The sequence below is a fragment of the Pseudophryne corroboree genome, chromosome 5, assembly GCF_028390025.1.
Source record: "Pseudophryne corroboree isolate aPseCor3 chromosome 5, aPseCor3.hap2, whole genome shotgun sequence".
Classification (NCBI taxonomy): Eukaryota; Metazoa; Chordata; class Amphibia; order Anura; family Myobatrachidae; genus Pseudophryne; species Pseudophryne corroboree.
In genome coordinates this window covers 506,483,491-506,499,940 of record NC_086448.1, presented here as the reverse complement: position 1 = coordinate 506,499,940, position 16,450 = coordinate 506,483,491, and the positions used below count along the sequence as shown (strand labels likewise).

Genomic DNA, 16,450 nt, shown 5'->3' with positions numbered 1-16,450 from the left:
TGAATGCTGGGTGGAACCAGCCAGGTGATGAAACACGGAGTAAATATAGTAAGATGCTAGTGAGCGTGGAAATAGAGGAATTGAAGGATGATTACCGGTGGTAGTGGATACTGCTGGAAGCAGATGAAATAGCTGGAAGCTGGAAACTGGATCAGCCACGGAGGACTGCAGAGTCAGGCTGCACCGCAGGGGTCTCTTTGGTGGATGCTGGAGACAGGAGCTGGAACCTGGAAACACAACCACAGGAGAGAGACTGGAACAAGGTATGACAAACACAGCACTGACCATTTCCTGGCCCAGGCACAGGATACTTATACCTGCAGCAATGCAGGTATTGGCTGGGCAATTATGCAGATTTCCAGGCAGTGGATTGGAGGAACTGAAGCATGTGATTAGATCCAACATGGCTGCACCCATGTTAGAACTTGGAGGGAAAACTGGCTTGGGAAACCATGTGGAAACATAACTGTAATGGCGGCGCCAGCCACAGAGGACAGGAGACGCCAGACTGACAAATGTATGCTGAGACTCGTGGATGACAACGGAGGCCGCCGCAGGCATGGAACACCACACTGACAACCTGCACCTATAACACAGGAGCGGCGGCGGAGGCCGCGGAGAACGGGAGACGCCATGCAGGATTCAAACATGGCGCCGCTGTGACAGCATCTCAGTGTGACAGGAGGAATGTGCAGTATGTGGACACAGATGAGATCCGGCCTTGGAACGCTGAGCGAGCCTCAGGAGACATCTGAAAGGCAGGTAATGGCGTCCAGATACCCGGATCGTGACACTCCCGGTCTCAGCTCTTCACACTTGTACACCAGGACTCTCATTCTCTGTGTGTCACACTCTCCTAGCTCTCTCTGAGATGGAGGAACAGGAAGCTACATCGTATAACTCTGCCTCCAAGTGGCTCCTGGCACTAGAGGTCTAACACTAGGGGATGCACCCATAGACTGGTACACAGAAGAAGACAGGTACATAGCGCACCATGGCCCTCATTCCGAGTTGTTCGCTCGCAAGCTGCTTTTAGCAGCTTTGCACACGCTAAGCCGCCGCCTACTGGGAGTGAATCTTAGCTTATCAAAATTGCGAACGAAAGATTAGCAGAATTGCGAATAGACACTTCTTAGCAGTTTCTGAGTAGCTCCACACTTACTCGGTAACTGCGATCAGTTCAGTGCTTGTCGTTCCTGGTTTGACGTCACAAACACACCCAGCGTTCGGCCAGATACTCCTCCGTTTCTTCAGTCACTCCCGCGTTTTTCCCAGAAACGGCAGCGTTTTTTCGCACACACCCATAAAACGGCCAGTTTCCGCCCAGAAACACCCACTTCCTGTCAATCACACTCCGATCACTAGAACGAAGAAAAAACCTCGTAATGCCGTGAGTAAAATACCAAACTTCTTAGCAAATTTACTTGGCGCAGTCGCACTGCGGACATTGCGCATGCGCATTAGCGACTAATCGCTCCGTTGCGAGAAAAATATAACGAACGAACAACACAGAATGGCCCCCCATATCCTAACACTATGATCAGGCCATGCCCCCTGAAAAGTACCTGAGCCCAGCCAGGCTCTCTACAGCCCTGCTTATTGTATATGATGCAAACATGATAGAGAAAGTAACCTCACCGCTGACCACAAAGTTCCAACCAATGGTGGGAACCAATGGTGGGAACTTTGTGGTCAGCGGTGAGGTTACTTTCGGTCAACCGCTGACCACAAAGGTCCCACCATTGGTTACAATGGAGCGCATAGGCGCTACATTGTAACACTGCCATGTGCTGCCTGACATACACTACAGGAGTACACAGCCAATCAGGAGGGTGCCACAACGTGGCGCACCCTGATTGGCTGAAGGAACCCTCTTAGACAGAAGTCAGGGGGGGTTCCTGGCAGTCGGGGAAAGGGGTCCCATGTGAAAACATGGGGCCCCTTTCAGTGCATGGTCGTGTATCCGTTTTTTTATTTTGCAAAGTACGTGGATTACAAATAGAAAAGAAGAGGACCGAACTACACTGGATTATGTGAGTATAATTTTTCCAACAGGTACCCCATGGATTCTACATGGAGAAGAGGACCGACCCTCGTGTGAACATAGGTAAGTATGTGTGTATGGAGGTGTGGATGTATGTATTAAACTTTTACTTTCAAGGTGTGTGTCTTCTGTTTTTATTGGGGTATTTTTTTAGTAGTAGTACTACAGGTACCAGCGGGCCCGGTTTTCCACCGCATGCTGGTACTTGTGGTTCTCCAAGTACCAGCTTGCGGGGGAGGCTTGCTGGGACTTGTAGTACTGCTACTAAAAACTATATTCAATTTTTGACAAAAAGGCTATCAGCCCCCCATCCGCAGCCCTTGGATTGGGGGGACAGCCTCGGGCTTCACCCCTGGCCCTTGGGTGGCTGGAGGGGGGGGACCCCTTGATTGAAGGGGTCCCCACTCCTCCAGGGTACCCTGGCCAGGGGTGACTAGTTGGGTATGTAATGCCAGGGCCGCAGGGACCAATATAAAAGTGTCCCCCGGCTGTGGCATTATGTATCTGGCTAGTGGAGCCCGGTGCTGGTTTCAGAAATACGGGGGACCCCTACGCTTTTTGTCCCCTGTATTTTTGGAACCAGGACCAGGCGCAGAGCCCGGTGCTGGTTGTTTAAATATGGGGGAACCCCTGTCACTTTTTTCCCCATATTTTTACAACCAGGACCTGCTCAAAGAGCCCGAGGCTGGTTTTGCTTAGGAGGGGGGACCTCACGCATTTTTTTTTCAAAATTTTAACAAAGATTTATTTTTTTATAAAGGTGCACAATGAAGCCCAGCACGGATCTCACAGATCCGGCCGAGATTCATTGTGCTAAAGTCGGCAGTGTTTTACAAGTCACTCACGTAAAACACTGCAAAAAAAACGAATGACATCGACATCGGTAAATACGAAAATGCAGAATACGACAGCTTAGTAAATTAATCGTAATAAATTCAAAAAGTTGCAACTTTACACTTTCGATGTCATTCGTGATTGAACTTTAACCTAAATCGGGAAAATACGAATTTTAGTAAATATACCCCATTGTGCGTATTTCTTTTTTAACCGTAACGTGTCTTCTAAATGATCTTCCTTTATATGGTGTATGTATTTTACGAGCATAAATATACGGTATGTTTGTTAAATATGACTTGTTTAATATGGTTTCTTGTGTTAACTGCAAAGAACCATAGTTCCTTGCACTTCACACATACAAAATATAGACTACTGGATGAGATACGTTGGAACTGAGGGTGTAGTATGACTTGTCGACAGTCATCAGGTCGACATGAGAATGTTGACAGGGTCAAAATGTAAACATGAAGCATGTTGGCATGCTCAGCATGTTGACAGTGAACTTGTTGACATTCATCATGTCTACCCAGATGATATGTCGACATGATGAGCTGTCGGCAAAACATCCTTGATGGTCAAGTAGCTTCTTGCCTTCTCCTGGGGGTAGTGGCTGATCTAGTGACTACTTGCGGTCTTGGCGATGCTGTGACAGTCACTTCCAGACCAGACCTGTGAGTATTTCTCCCCCTATACCTAACACTAATATCTCATGCTAACCATAATCCATCCCCTGGTACCTAACCCAACACTGTCCCAGCAGCCTAAGCCAAACACATCTAACCTGTTATGATCAACATTATTAACTATTCTTTAACCATTACTTCCATGCCATGGATGATTTATCTTCAATAGGGAAAACCCCATTTTTTAGGGGGTTCCAATTTTCCAAGGAAAATCAGGCATGGGCTGACCAGTTTGTGGCTGTTCTCTGTTAGGGCAGTTTGACCCCAGGCTGTGTGTCTCCCTGCTATAGATTTACACCCCGCCCCCAGCTTGTTCAGCCCAGTGCTGGTTATAGGAGAATAAGGTAAACCCAACACCTTTTTTCCACCTATTTTACCATACCGGCCTAGGCTGAGAGGTCTGGGACTGGTTATTTTTGTAGGGGGACGACCCCATGCATTTTTTTTTACTATTTCTAAGCTTTTTCTCCCAACACAATCTGCAATGATCATAGTGATCTGTGCAGTGCTTCTAATTGTTTTTGTAATTCTATTTGCCGATGGCTTTAAACTGAAAGGTCATAACTGACGGTTTAAGAGAGGAGGGGGCCTATGTGCAGGCCGCTATCAGGCCCCCTCTTCTCCGTACATAGACTTTGGCACTGTGCCAGAGTCTCCTGTGCATGCGCAGGTCTCAGGTTACATGGTGCCCATGCCATGTTCCAGGGGACATCTCTACTGCGCATGTGCGAATCACTGGGAAAATGGTACGGCAAATATGACCCTTGCCCTAATGCAATGCTGTCTTATACTACACCCTAGAATTGATGTTACTTAGGTTGTTAATTGTTTGTATGTTAAAGCCAATGGAGTAAAGAAATAACACAACTGAAATACATGGCAATACTTCCATAGGCATTCTCACCTGGATGCCTATGGAAGTAGGACGATTACCAAGAAATTAATTGATGTACTTAATTTATACAGCATATGAAGGGCGATTACCAAGAAATTAATTGATGTACTTAATTTATACAGCATATGAACTGATGTGAATGGCAAAATACTATCTGGAAAGCACTGCGGAATATGTGTGCGCTATATAAATAACTGGTAATAAATAATAAAATAAATAAATATGAAGTAAAATGGTGAGTGACCAGAGGAACACATCAAATACTTGGAATGGAAGAGTGGAAAGCCAAAATGAAATGTCCATCATTAGAAGAAGTGAGAAGCACCCCAATTATTATATATGGGGTGTCATGGGCATTTCTGAATAAGCAGCACATGACATCATAATTAGCAATGGAAGGCCTGGTATATATTTTCATAGGAATGCACATCAATATGCATGGTTAAAATGCCATCTTTAGAAAGATAAGCAAATATTTGTTCATGATGGTGTGTAGATCTGTAAGTAGCCACAATGACGTTCAGGTTTATGTGTGATTTTTTTTTTTTAAATAACAAGGTTATGATTACTGCTCCTAGGCCCTCATTCCGAGTTGTTCGCTCGCAAGCTGCTTTTAGCAGCATTGCACACGCTAAGCCGCCGCCTACTCGGAGTGAATCTTAGCTTAGCAAAATTGCGAACGAAAGATTCTCTAAATTGCGAATAGAAATTTCTAAGCAGTTTCTGAGTAGCTCGATACTTACTCTGCCACTGCGATCAGTTCAGGGCTTGTCGTTCCTGGTTTGACGTCACAAACACACCCAGCGTTCACCCAGACACTCCCCCGTTTCTTCAGCCACTCCCGCGTTTTTCCCAGAAATGGCAGCGTTTTTTCACACACACCCATAAAATGGCCAGTTTCCGCCCAGAAACACCCACTTCCTGTCAATCACACTACGATCACCAGAACGAAGAAAAAATGTAGTAATGCTGTGAGTAAAATACTAAACTTCTTAGCAAATTTACTTGGCGCAGTGCGAACATTGCGCATGCGCAATTAGCGGAAAATCGCTGCGATGCGAAGAAAATTACCGAGCGAACAACTCGGAATGAGGGCCCTAGCTCCTGATGTTGTGCACTTCTGCTAATATTATATGTTAATTCATTAATTAAAATAAATAAATAAACTTACATGACCTTTAAGATAGTAGGATGTACAAACATGTTTGTTATTGTGTAAAAGCAAACTAAGGCATGTTAACGTTTGACATTAACATAAAATACAGGCAGCCTAGTATCAACGTTCTCATAAGATAAAAGTAAAGGAGAAGCATGCCAGCAATATTATATTGTGGGGGGGGGGGGGGGGGGGGGATAGTTAAGATTAATCAAGGTCCACTGGTGAAAGGGTCGGTACAGTGAGATACCATTTTTTTACCTTTGATGGCAATAAGCATTTCAGTCACAGCAGTACAATTGCAGATACTGGAGAATGCTTTTGCAGGGATGACCGTGACATTGCGGAATGCACAACTGTGTTCTGTCCAAGCATACTGTAATTCCCAGCCTATTAGTGTGCTGGAAACGTACTTGGGGGGTAATTCCAAGTTGATCGCAGCAGGAAATTTTTTAGTAGTTGGGCAAAACCATGTGCACTGCAGGGGAGGCAGATATAACATGTGCAGAGAGAGTTAGATTTGGGTGTGGCGTGTTCAATCTGCAATCTAATTTGCAGTGTAAAAATAAAGCAGCCAGTATTTACCCTACACAGAAACAAAATAACCCACCCAAATCTAATTCTTTCTGCACATGTTATATCTGCCTCCCCTGCAGTGCACATGGTTTTGCCCAATTGCTAAAAAAAAATGCTGCTGCGATCAATTTGGAATTACCCCCTTGTATCGGTGCAATTCTATTGGCTTTACTTCGTGAACTTCTGTTTTGCTCTAACTAATACATATTCTCAAACGAGACAAGTAAAGCATTCTCACATACAGGGAAGATCACTTCTGTACTGATTCACAAGTAAACTGGTCCATAAATATTTCAGTATTGCTATATGTATTAACTCATACCTCCCAACACGACCCTCTCCAGGAGGGACAGAATGCTCTACTCTTGGACTTCCCTCTTAATTTAGGATTGTCATCATCTGTGCTGAAACACCTTTCTTATCCATTACCTGTTCGAAACAGATGCCGGCAATCTTGAAGTAAGAGAAAATATCCAGAAGCTGAGCATTGTGTGCCTCCTGGAGAGGGTCATGTTGGGAGGTATGGATATTATCTATCATCTATCTATCTATCTATCTATCTATCTATATATCTATCTATCTATCTATCCATCCATCATCTAATACTGACAACAGTACGGATAAAAGGGATACTGAGTCTTATTAATTGAAAGTACAACACGTGGGTAGCTAATTATTTTAAACCAAAAAAATATACTGTATTAAGTAACTGTAAACTGTCCAGTAAGGTATTCAACAAATACTGTATGATTGGTGCTGAAAATCGCATTACAGTAAAAATATAAGGGCATGTATTGCACAACCTAATAGCAATGTATTGTACTTGTATACTTTGTTTATTATTGTAAACAGACCTAAAATCCAATCCTATTCCAATCCCACATAAATGCAATATCCAATATAAATACAATAATCTGCCTAACATATTCCAAAATCACGAGACCGCACCATAAATAGATTATACCATCCTCCTAAATTAGTGTTCTGGGGTCAACGTTTCTAATATGTACTCAGGGGAGAAGCAGCAGCGATTGATTGTGGAGGGCGAAGGTGTTCTATACTGCAGCATCCACCTCTGACTGTACTGTTCCTCTGACAAGAAGCTGGACCTTTAGACGCGTTTGTAGGGAGAGTGTGGGGAGATGTTACACCTGCAATTGTCAGGCTTCAGAGGGAACACAGATAAGCAGTTAATGTAAAAGCAAGACCCAGTCACCTGTGAGCATTATATGTATGAAAGCGAAAATGAAAAATGTGTATATGCGGTCAATCAATCAATCAATCAATCAATCAATCAATCTATCTATCTATCTATCTAAAGACATACACATATATAAATATGTGTAGATAAACAGATAAAACATATGAATAAGAAATGCGTTGAATGCAATTTCTTTTTTGCACTGGCTTAATACTATTTAAAAAAAGCTCTCATCAGTATACTTATATGATTTATAAAATTAAAAAGTTTTTGGGGAAAAAAAACTCCTTACTGTTTCTTACTAGAACTGATTTCTCTTCCACTCAGTTTTGCACGTAACATTGTTTCCACAGCTTTGTTACATACAATGTATCTTTATATGCCCTACATATAAGATCACATTGCAAAATATTACTACCATTGTATTTGCCTTACGTATAATTTGGTACTCAGTAAAGGACTACAAGCATGCTCCTGCGCTACTACAAATTATTGTTGTTATTAGTATGAGCAGGATGAAAGACAACTGTGTTGTCTTTTTATTGACACACCTCTTACATCTGTGATGTTTGAAACTAGTAAGAAAACTGAAGTGATTGCATTTGGTGCACTAGGAACTGCATGCAGTAGGATGGATGCTGCATCAGACTTCCTGCTTCCCTTGGAATGGACAGAATGACATTGAACATTCGCGATCTCCCGGGGTCCTCCAGATCTTCCTAATCCTAAACACTCCCCTGACTGGAGCACGCCGTGCCAGAGAGAGTCCTCACCTTGGAGTCTGGCACACTGGCGTGTGGCTGTGTTGACTGAAACGTCTAAATGAAGTTGATAAATGGTGTAATTGCGTGTATTAGAGAAGGCAGCTAGGGGGATTGGGTGCAGCAATTCCTGCCCAGATGACTAGCGGACAGGGTCCAGATGGAAGGGGGTGGTCCCTTCCCTGCTGTACATTTCTGTCATGTATTCAGGGGGGTCTAAAGAAGAAAAAAAATAGAGAGCAAGATTTAGAAAAGTGATAGGTGGTCGGGTTGTGCTTGGTTGCTGGGACTTTTACGCAGGACGCCTCTCTCTCCTGTCTTATAGGACTAGTGGAGGCAGCAAGACACAGAGATGGCCACCGGTTGGGAGGCTCTATTACAATAGTACAAGTCAGTCCAAGACAGAGTCTGATTAAGGGTCCACTTGCCAAGATACGGATCGTGCATGGTTTTCCTGTGCAGTGAGAGAGAAGGAGCTGGGTACACGAGCCGGGCGCTGCTGGGAAGTTATGCAGACAGCTGAGCCCAAGGATCTCAGCGGCTGCTTCCTGAGCTGATAGTGCCACTCAGCGTCTCACAGCCTTGGACGTGATCCCTCCAGGGGATTTCATGTGCTCTGCCGTCTGCAAGAGGTAAATAGGTCATCCAGTTTCCAAGAAGACAGTTTTTTACGAGTGAAGGATCAAACCTACCACACAGACTGTGTGTATGTGTGTTACTCTGCCTGTGTGTAAGTGTGTGTGTGTATGTGTGTGTGCAGCACTGGTGCTTCCAGATGACCACGGAGAATCACAGCCAGCACTTAGATCCTACAGCTCCTCACACAAGCAGCCCCACCACAGGGGCTCTGCAGCCCGCACTAATGAGCCAGCAGCCCGCAGCCATGGACACTTCGTCCTCTTCTTCCTCATCCAAGAACAAGAAGCCAAACTCGGGACTCAGGCGCCCGGAGAAGCCTCCCTATTCTTACATTGCTTTGATTGTCATGGCCATCCAAAGCTCTCCCACCAAAAGGCTCACCCTGAGCGAGATCTATCAGTTCCTGCAGGCCAGGTTCCCCTTTTTCAGAGGATCTTACCAAGGCTGGAAAAACTCTGTGCGCCACAACCTCTCTCTGAATGAGTGTTTCATCAAGCTGCCAAAGGGTCTAGGGCGGCCAGGCAAAGGGCACTACTGGACCATCGACCCTGCCAGCGAGTTCATGTTTGAGGAAGGATCCTTCCGACGCAGACCTAGAGGATTCCGCAGAAAATGCCAGGCTCTGAAGCCCATGTATAGGATGATGAATGGTATAGGCTTCAGCACGTCTATCCTGCCCCAAGGATTTGATTTCCAAGCCCCTTCTGCGTCTCTGGCATGCCATAGTAATGGCTACAACTTAGATATGATGGCGAACTCGATGACAGGAGGATATGATGGCTTGAGTGGAGGTCACCATGTCCCACACATGTCCCCTAATCCTGGTTCTACATATATGGCGAGTTGCCCTGTATCTTCAAGTGGTGACTATGGACCAGACAGCAGCAGCAGTCCTGTTCCTTCTTCCCCTGCTATGGCCAGTGCTATGGAATGCCATTCTCCTTATACAAGTCCTACAGCTCACTGGGCATCATCTGGGGCCTCTACCTACCTGAAGCAGCAGGCCATGCCACCTAGTAACGCAGCAACTGCAGGTATACACTCAGGCATGTCCTCTTACACCTTGGAGCAAACTTACCTCCACCAAAATACTCGGGAGGATCTCTCAGGTAATTGCCTTATTATTTAATATTATTTGGCCTTTACTCTGCCTGGTTCTAGAACGAAATGTTTTGGGGGGTTTTAATGCCCAGAAAACTCTACTATCATTACTGTTTACATAATGACAAAATATGTAATCCAGAGTTTCCCAAACTCCGACACTGCAGTCCAGGTTTTAAGGTTATCCATGCTTGAGTCCAGTTGGTTAAATTAAATTGAATAAGGTAATGATTAAGTCACCTGTGCTGAAGCCTGGATATCCTTAAAAACTGGACTGTAACGGCATAATTACTCTACATTTACAGAAGAGATGCGTCACTGTTTACTAACTCTGACGTGCTGCAAATTATTCCCTTACTGTAAATGTTGAACTAGAGTAATGCAACAGTCGGAGGGGATCCCAACTGCTGGTGACTTTTGTTATTATCTTATTGTTATTGACTTATGTGTCTTTCAGTAAGCTTTTGTGATAGTACAATAATAAATGACTTAATCAATTACTTAAATTCGTAACCAAGCGAGAGCAATACATTTATTATAGTGGTAACACGGGAGCTACCTATAAAGAGCTGCTGGGTTGGATGGCTGTTGTCACAGGTCATAAGTAAATCCCTGGCAAATAGCTCTCTTGGGACAGCACATTTAGGTTATTTAACAACATGTACAGTACCACTGAATATAGAGTGTATATACTCGAATACATAATATGTGTGTGTGTGTGTGTGTGTGTGTGTGTGTGTGTGTGTGTGTGTGTGTGTGTGTGTGTGTGTGTGTGTAATATATATATATATATATATATATATATATATATATATATATATATATAAGCAGAAGTTACCTTGCAAACCTGTACCTATGTCTTTCCATGCCTGGAATAACATTTTAATGGCTGGGGCTCCTACCTGGTCTACAAAAGCAGTCACACATTGCGTAGATTAGTTAGAGAACTGCAAATAATGGCAGTTAAATACAGTATGGTTACAGCACACCCTCATTTTACTATAAATATATTTTGTCAGTTATATGCAGGGTCTATAACTGTAGTGTCCTGTGATTTCGTAAAATGAAGGGTAATTTTGTCACGTACAATAGTGTTCCCTGTTGCTGAAATAGGTACAATTAAAGGCAGGCTATTTTACTAATCTGTTTGCCATCAGTGGTGTACGATGTATTTAATAATATTAATCTGATACTTAAAAAATGATCACAGTAGCCCTATATAATATACACAAGGCTGGGGGGTGATGTAAAGCTGCAGAACATACTGGATTTGTACAGGGAAATTTGCAAATAGACCTTTTAAATGCGGGTCGCGGAGGTTAACTAAACAAAGACAGTCTAGGCTGGACCACACCGAAGAGGATTTGAGCCTGACTTAGCCCACATGAGAGCAGCCTCTTGTTCAATTTTATGGGAATTTCAACAAGTAACAACTGCAAAAAATGTCTCAGTCCATTTTTTTTTAAATTCCACCCTCATTGAACTGTCAATCACCCTCAATGGAGCTTTGCGATCCGGCTTATCTGAGAGGATATCCCCTATGGGACTGTATCTCTATAATATAAACATAGTCCCCGATTTAGTAGGGGAGATTACAATGGCGTTTTATCTACATTATGATCTTAATTATCACACGGGAGAGCGTTATTTTACACCAAATTATCACTCTTATGCCTATGAAATGCACTTGCTCATAGCGAGAAAATAATGAAAAGTTGCAACACAGCCAAATAGATAAACAGGTGAATGCTGTATGTACTGACTGATTTACAACCATATGCCATTTGTATTATAATATATATGCCATTGTCTTAGTAAAGCATCCTTTCATTACTAATGAACAATATACAGAAGACAGCACGTCAAGGTTATATGATGTATGTTTGTCATCGTGAAGTGTACTTATTATACAAAAAGAAGTTCAGCAGTTATTATACAGATATATACTTATTGCATGTTGGCGTTCCCTGTTACTGCTGATAGAATTGTTGAGAAGACATCAAAGATTCACAAATGTTGAATGACTTTCCTGGCAATGTGTGTAAATGTTCTCTTTATCACATGCAAGCAGTCCGTAGCCGTGTTTTAATTGTCTTATTAGACCAGTGATTCTCTGCCTGTTTCTATGGCAATATGTATGTTTTGTGCTCCTGTGTCACAAACACCAATGTGACATTTTATAACCCATCCAATAAAACGGGTATCCGCCAAATTTGTAAATGTCAGTATTTGACATGAAACAGCCTTTAAGAATATATTGTGATCACTTACATTATGTGAAAACGTTGAATTCTATATAATATAAAACGGAAACATTTATTTAGAGAACGAAGAAAACGGTTCACGTGGAGCTTATGTTTAAAAATAATGAAAATAAGTATTATAACATTTATTTACTTCTAAAAAAGATCTTGTTTTTATTAGTTTTCAATTGATAAAAAAAAATGTCAGACTAGATAAACGCAAAATTTGAGCCTAGAACTTCATACCAATCAAACTTGTTATACATGGTAGGTAATATTTTGATATAAAATAAGATTTGTCACATGACGTCCATAGATAAAGAACACAGATTAAATAGAGGACTGCGTTGAACGTTAAACAAGAAACCTCTTACCGATATTTTGATAAAGGGAAATTGGATTTATACAAATAGCCTGCTAAAGTTATGGATATATTTAAGGAAACGTGTTCTAATTATGATCATTCATTTTCATGGCATTATCTGTACCTATAAAGTCAATTTACAACGTTATAGTAAATATACTTCCTGCTCTGCTATTATTACAACCACATGAAAGCTGATCCCATTAAAAACGATATCACAATGTGCAAATAATGGTTGTAGATTAAATATAAGATTGAAGTGCATGCTACAAAATATCATAGCGCTTATATGTATTGCACACAAACGACAAAAGCCTTATCATACAATATCTTGCAAATTAGAGTTGTTTTCACTTAATTAGCAAAATTCTTAACTTTAATTAGGAAGCCAAACAGCTTGTTAAAAACGTGTTCCCGTTTTACATGCACTCATTTTACCTTGAGGAGAAGGCAACTGGTCATGTATTAAAAATTAATTCTATAATGAGGTGTCTGCACCGTTTTAATGAGCCCTGTGAAAGTAATCCCCTTTTTAAAAGTGCATTCTTAACTCATTTGACATAAAATCACACAAGCCTCTAATAGATTGAGCCTCAGAAATGAATGTAGTTGTTAGACACTTTCATCTTGCATTAAATGCAATATAAAGGAAGATTAGAATCAGAGCGCTTGCTTTACTGAGGTTACAAATACATATTTTCTCACATTGTTAATCCTTGAAAACTGATTAGATCCGGGTCATAAATATGAAATTTGGAAAGAGAAACATGGAATATAGCAAGGTCAGCGGCTTCAAGAAATATTGATAAAAAGGGGAAGTAAAATAGTGCCTTGGGGCCAATTAATAATGACTGTGAGTTCTATTCACTTTTGTTTACTGAAGTCATACAGTAAGGTTTAATTAAAAAACAAACAAACACGTGAATATATGTAGAACAGTTTTTCAAAGCAAGCTGAAAGGCCTGATCTTATACTACGTAAAAACACAAACATACAATACAACCCTTTGACCATGTATCTTCTTTTGAGTCAACATTGCAATATGTGACTGTTGTGTGGTGGCATTTATTAATGCTGTTTTCCATGACCATAGGGAGAGCACTACACCTACTTATTTCGACAGATTATTGGTTTTCCTCTTCTGCTGATCTGACATGTCATAAGAGACGCAATTAACTATATCTAGTAACTATGTGTTTGTATTTCCATTACAGTGGGATTACCTCGTTACCAGCACCACTCCTCCCCTGTGTGCGACAGAAAGGATTTTGTGCTCAATTTTAACGGGATTTCTACTTTCCATCCGTCTGCCAGTAGCTCCTATTATCATCACCACCATCACCAGAGTGTCTGCCAGGACATAAAGCCCTGCGTGATGTAGAGGATAACAGCGATTAATGGACTGTGGGCGAGTAGGAATCGCATACTGGGTCTGTGTATGTACTGTCCTGCACTGCACTGTGCCATGTAATGACGTGTACTCCACTGTGCCATGTACTGTCCTGTACTGCACTGTGCCATGTACTGACCTGTACTGCACTGTGCCATGTACTAACGTGTACTCCACTGTGCCATGTACTGTCCTGTACTGCACTGTGCCATGTACTGACGTGTACTCCACTGTGCCATGTACTGTCCTGTACTGCACTGTGCCATGTACTGACGTGTACTCCACTGTGCCATGTACTGTCCTGTACTGCACTGTGCCATGTACTGATCTGTACTGCACTGTGCCATGTACTGACGTGTACTGCACTGTGCCATGTACTGACGTGTACTCCACTGTGCCATGTACTGTCCTGTACTGCACTGTGCCATGTACAGACGTGTACTCCACTGTGCCATGTACTGACCTGTACTGCACTGTGCCATGTACTGACGTGTACTCCACTGTGCCATGTACTGACCTGTACTGACCATGTACTGACCTGTACTGCACTGTGCCATGTGGTGACTTGTACTGTACTGTGCCATGCTGCCATATTTTAAATCTGGGTGACTGAGAGTTGCCCTGCTGGACCTAGGACATACAGTGCACTACATTGCCATGCCGGCATGCCTCCATACCGTATATTTTTGGACGAATCAGGATCCCAGGACTGGACCTATGTCTCTTGTACCGTATTATACTGTGCCATGTTCCATACTGTTGTCCTCGTGTAAGGTAGTTTACCACAGTTTGTCACTTCTAATCTTCCAATGGACGTTTTATGTATTGAGGCACTTAATATTCTCATTCTTCTCCAAATAGAGGTAATAATAGAGTTTGATATGTTTACATTTTTTTGTAATCAGGAGACATTTTCCAAACAGATGCGTGCAAGTACCCTTAACAAAATACTCTGTATTTTCTCAAATACAGTTCTATCCTCAATTCCTCAAATTCAGGGTTCATCCTACTGTTGTTTCTGCTAAATTTACAAAAATGGGAAAACTATTGTCATATAACAATAGTGTAAACGAAAGCGATACATAAATCAATTTGAGACATGCATTTGCTGTAGTAAACGTTTAATTTATTATATAAACATCAGTTGTTATCCATTGCAGCGCCACGTTATTGCATTTTCTCCTTGTGATCCATGCGATCCGTATATACTGTAAGTACACTATATCCAAGTCTATCAGCCCGTATGCTGCACCTGCAGCATACTGCAGACCCCAGTTTGGTATACGACATCCATAGATTGTGATAGTAAAATACAGTTTTCGTATTCTAATGAAAACGCTAATTCAGTTTCAGATTAAAACCATCTTGACATAAATCATAACATTCTGATATCTGGGATAGTAAAGCTGGTAATTTAAATTTGGTCGTTTATCATTGTAAATATTTTCAATGTGACTTAGCCATGAATCATGGCTCATGTTAACTTAACCCCCCCCCCCCCCCCCCCCGTAAAATACTCTACATAAGGTGGAAATGATCATATGATTCTAAAGCAACCACAAACGCATTAGATCAGGCTCACAATGTTACTTGTGGATGTTTATTATTCAATGACCTACATATCTCCCCCCCCCTCTCTCTCTCTCTCTCTCTCTCTCTCTCTCTCTCTCTCTCTCTCTCTCTCTTTCTTCCTGCTTTCCTCTAAAAAGTGGAGTTCTCGCCACAGATTTTCTTCCCTTATTACCTTCCCTATTACCGTCTAGTATTGAATAAATGTATATACTAGGAAATAAATGTTTTAGTTTTGCGGAAAACAAATATAAAAAAGTTCAATGTTATTTTTTAGATTGTCTTATCACATTATGTTGAAACGTGTTACTGAAATGTGTATAATCACACTGCTTTTTAAGGAAAGATTATATTTGCACTTATGTAGTCGTGAAATATTGTTCTAGTATTCAGATGTACATTTTTTTCCAATAAAATTTTATAACTCCCAGCAGAGATGATCTCTCTTATCTAGGCGTGTTAGATCAATGATACATTAATAAGGGAAAGGATACACGTACTGTATTTGTAGCACTGTAATACTATTTCATGAAAACGAATATTCCTGGAATATCCCATGTTTATTATGTTATGATGTGAACCCTAGAAATATGTGTCAATATTTATAGAGAACAAGTAGTGCGCAGATAACAATATACTACTCGTACTATTCTCCCTGGTGGTTGCAGATTATATAATGGTAGTGCATCGAATATTGCTCTCTATATTTATTTTTGAAGCCCTATTTACATTAAACCAATATAAACTGTGAATTGCCAGAAGTATTCTGTTTCCTGTCGTGTTCCTAGAATCTATTAATAAAGGTGGATAGTATCTACAGGAGGCTCATGGAAAGGTCTCTGAGACAGACTGCAGCTGCACCTGAACGGCTTACTGAGATGTCAGTCACTGAGACCCTCATCACAATTTCCTAGAGGGAACCCAGTCTTATGCAGCAGAATACTGTAGCTTCCTTTTTGTCACTTAAGAGTATATATATATATATATATAT

General features: G+C 41.7%; 1 protein-coding gene across 1 annotated transcript; it reads left to right on the top strand.

Moving 5' to 3' along the window:
- The first annotated feature begins 8,211 nt into the window (after positions 1-8,211).
- FOXF2 (forkhead box F2) lies at positions 8,212-16,203 on the top strand. Its single transcript, XM_063923053.1, has 2 exons — positions 8,212-9,901; positions 13,715-16,203. The coding sequence occupies exons 1-2, from the start codon at positions 8,929-8,931 to the stop codon at positions 13,879-13,881; spliced, it is 1,140 nt and encodes a 379-aa protein (XP_063779123.1). The 5' UTR covers positions 8,212-8,928; the 3' UTR covers positions 13,882-16,203.
- Positions 16,204-16,450: the final 247 nt, after the last annotated feature.

Bases quoted from the DNA above. Each gene is read 5' to 3' on its own strand.
- FOXF2 (XM_063923053.1), top strand. From the start codon at position 8,929: ATGACCACGGAGAATCACAGCCAGCACTTAGATCCTACAGCTCCTCAC. The intron at 9,902-13,714 runs GTAATTGCCTTA...TTTCCATTACAG, and splicing joins TACTCGGGAGGATCTCTCAG to TGGGATTACCTCGTTACCAG.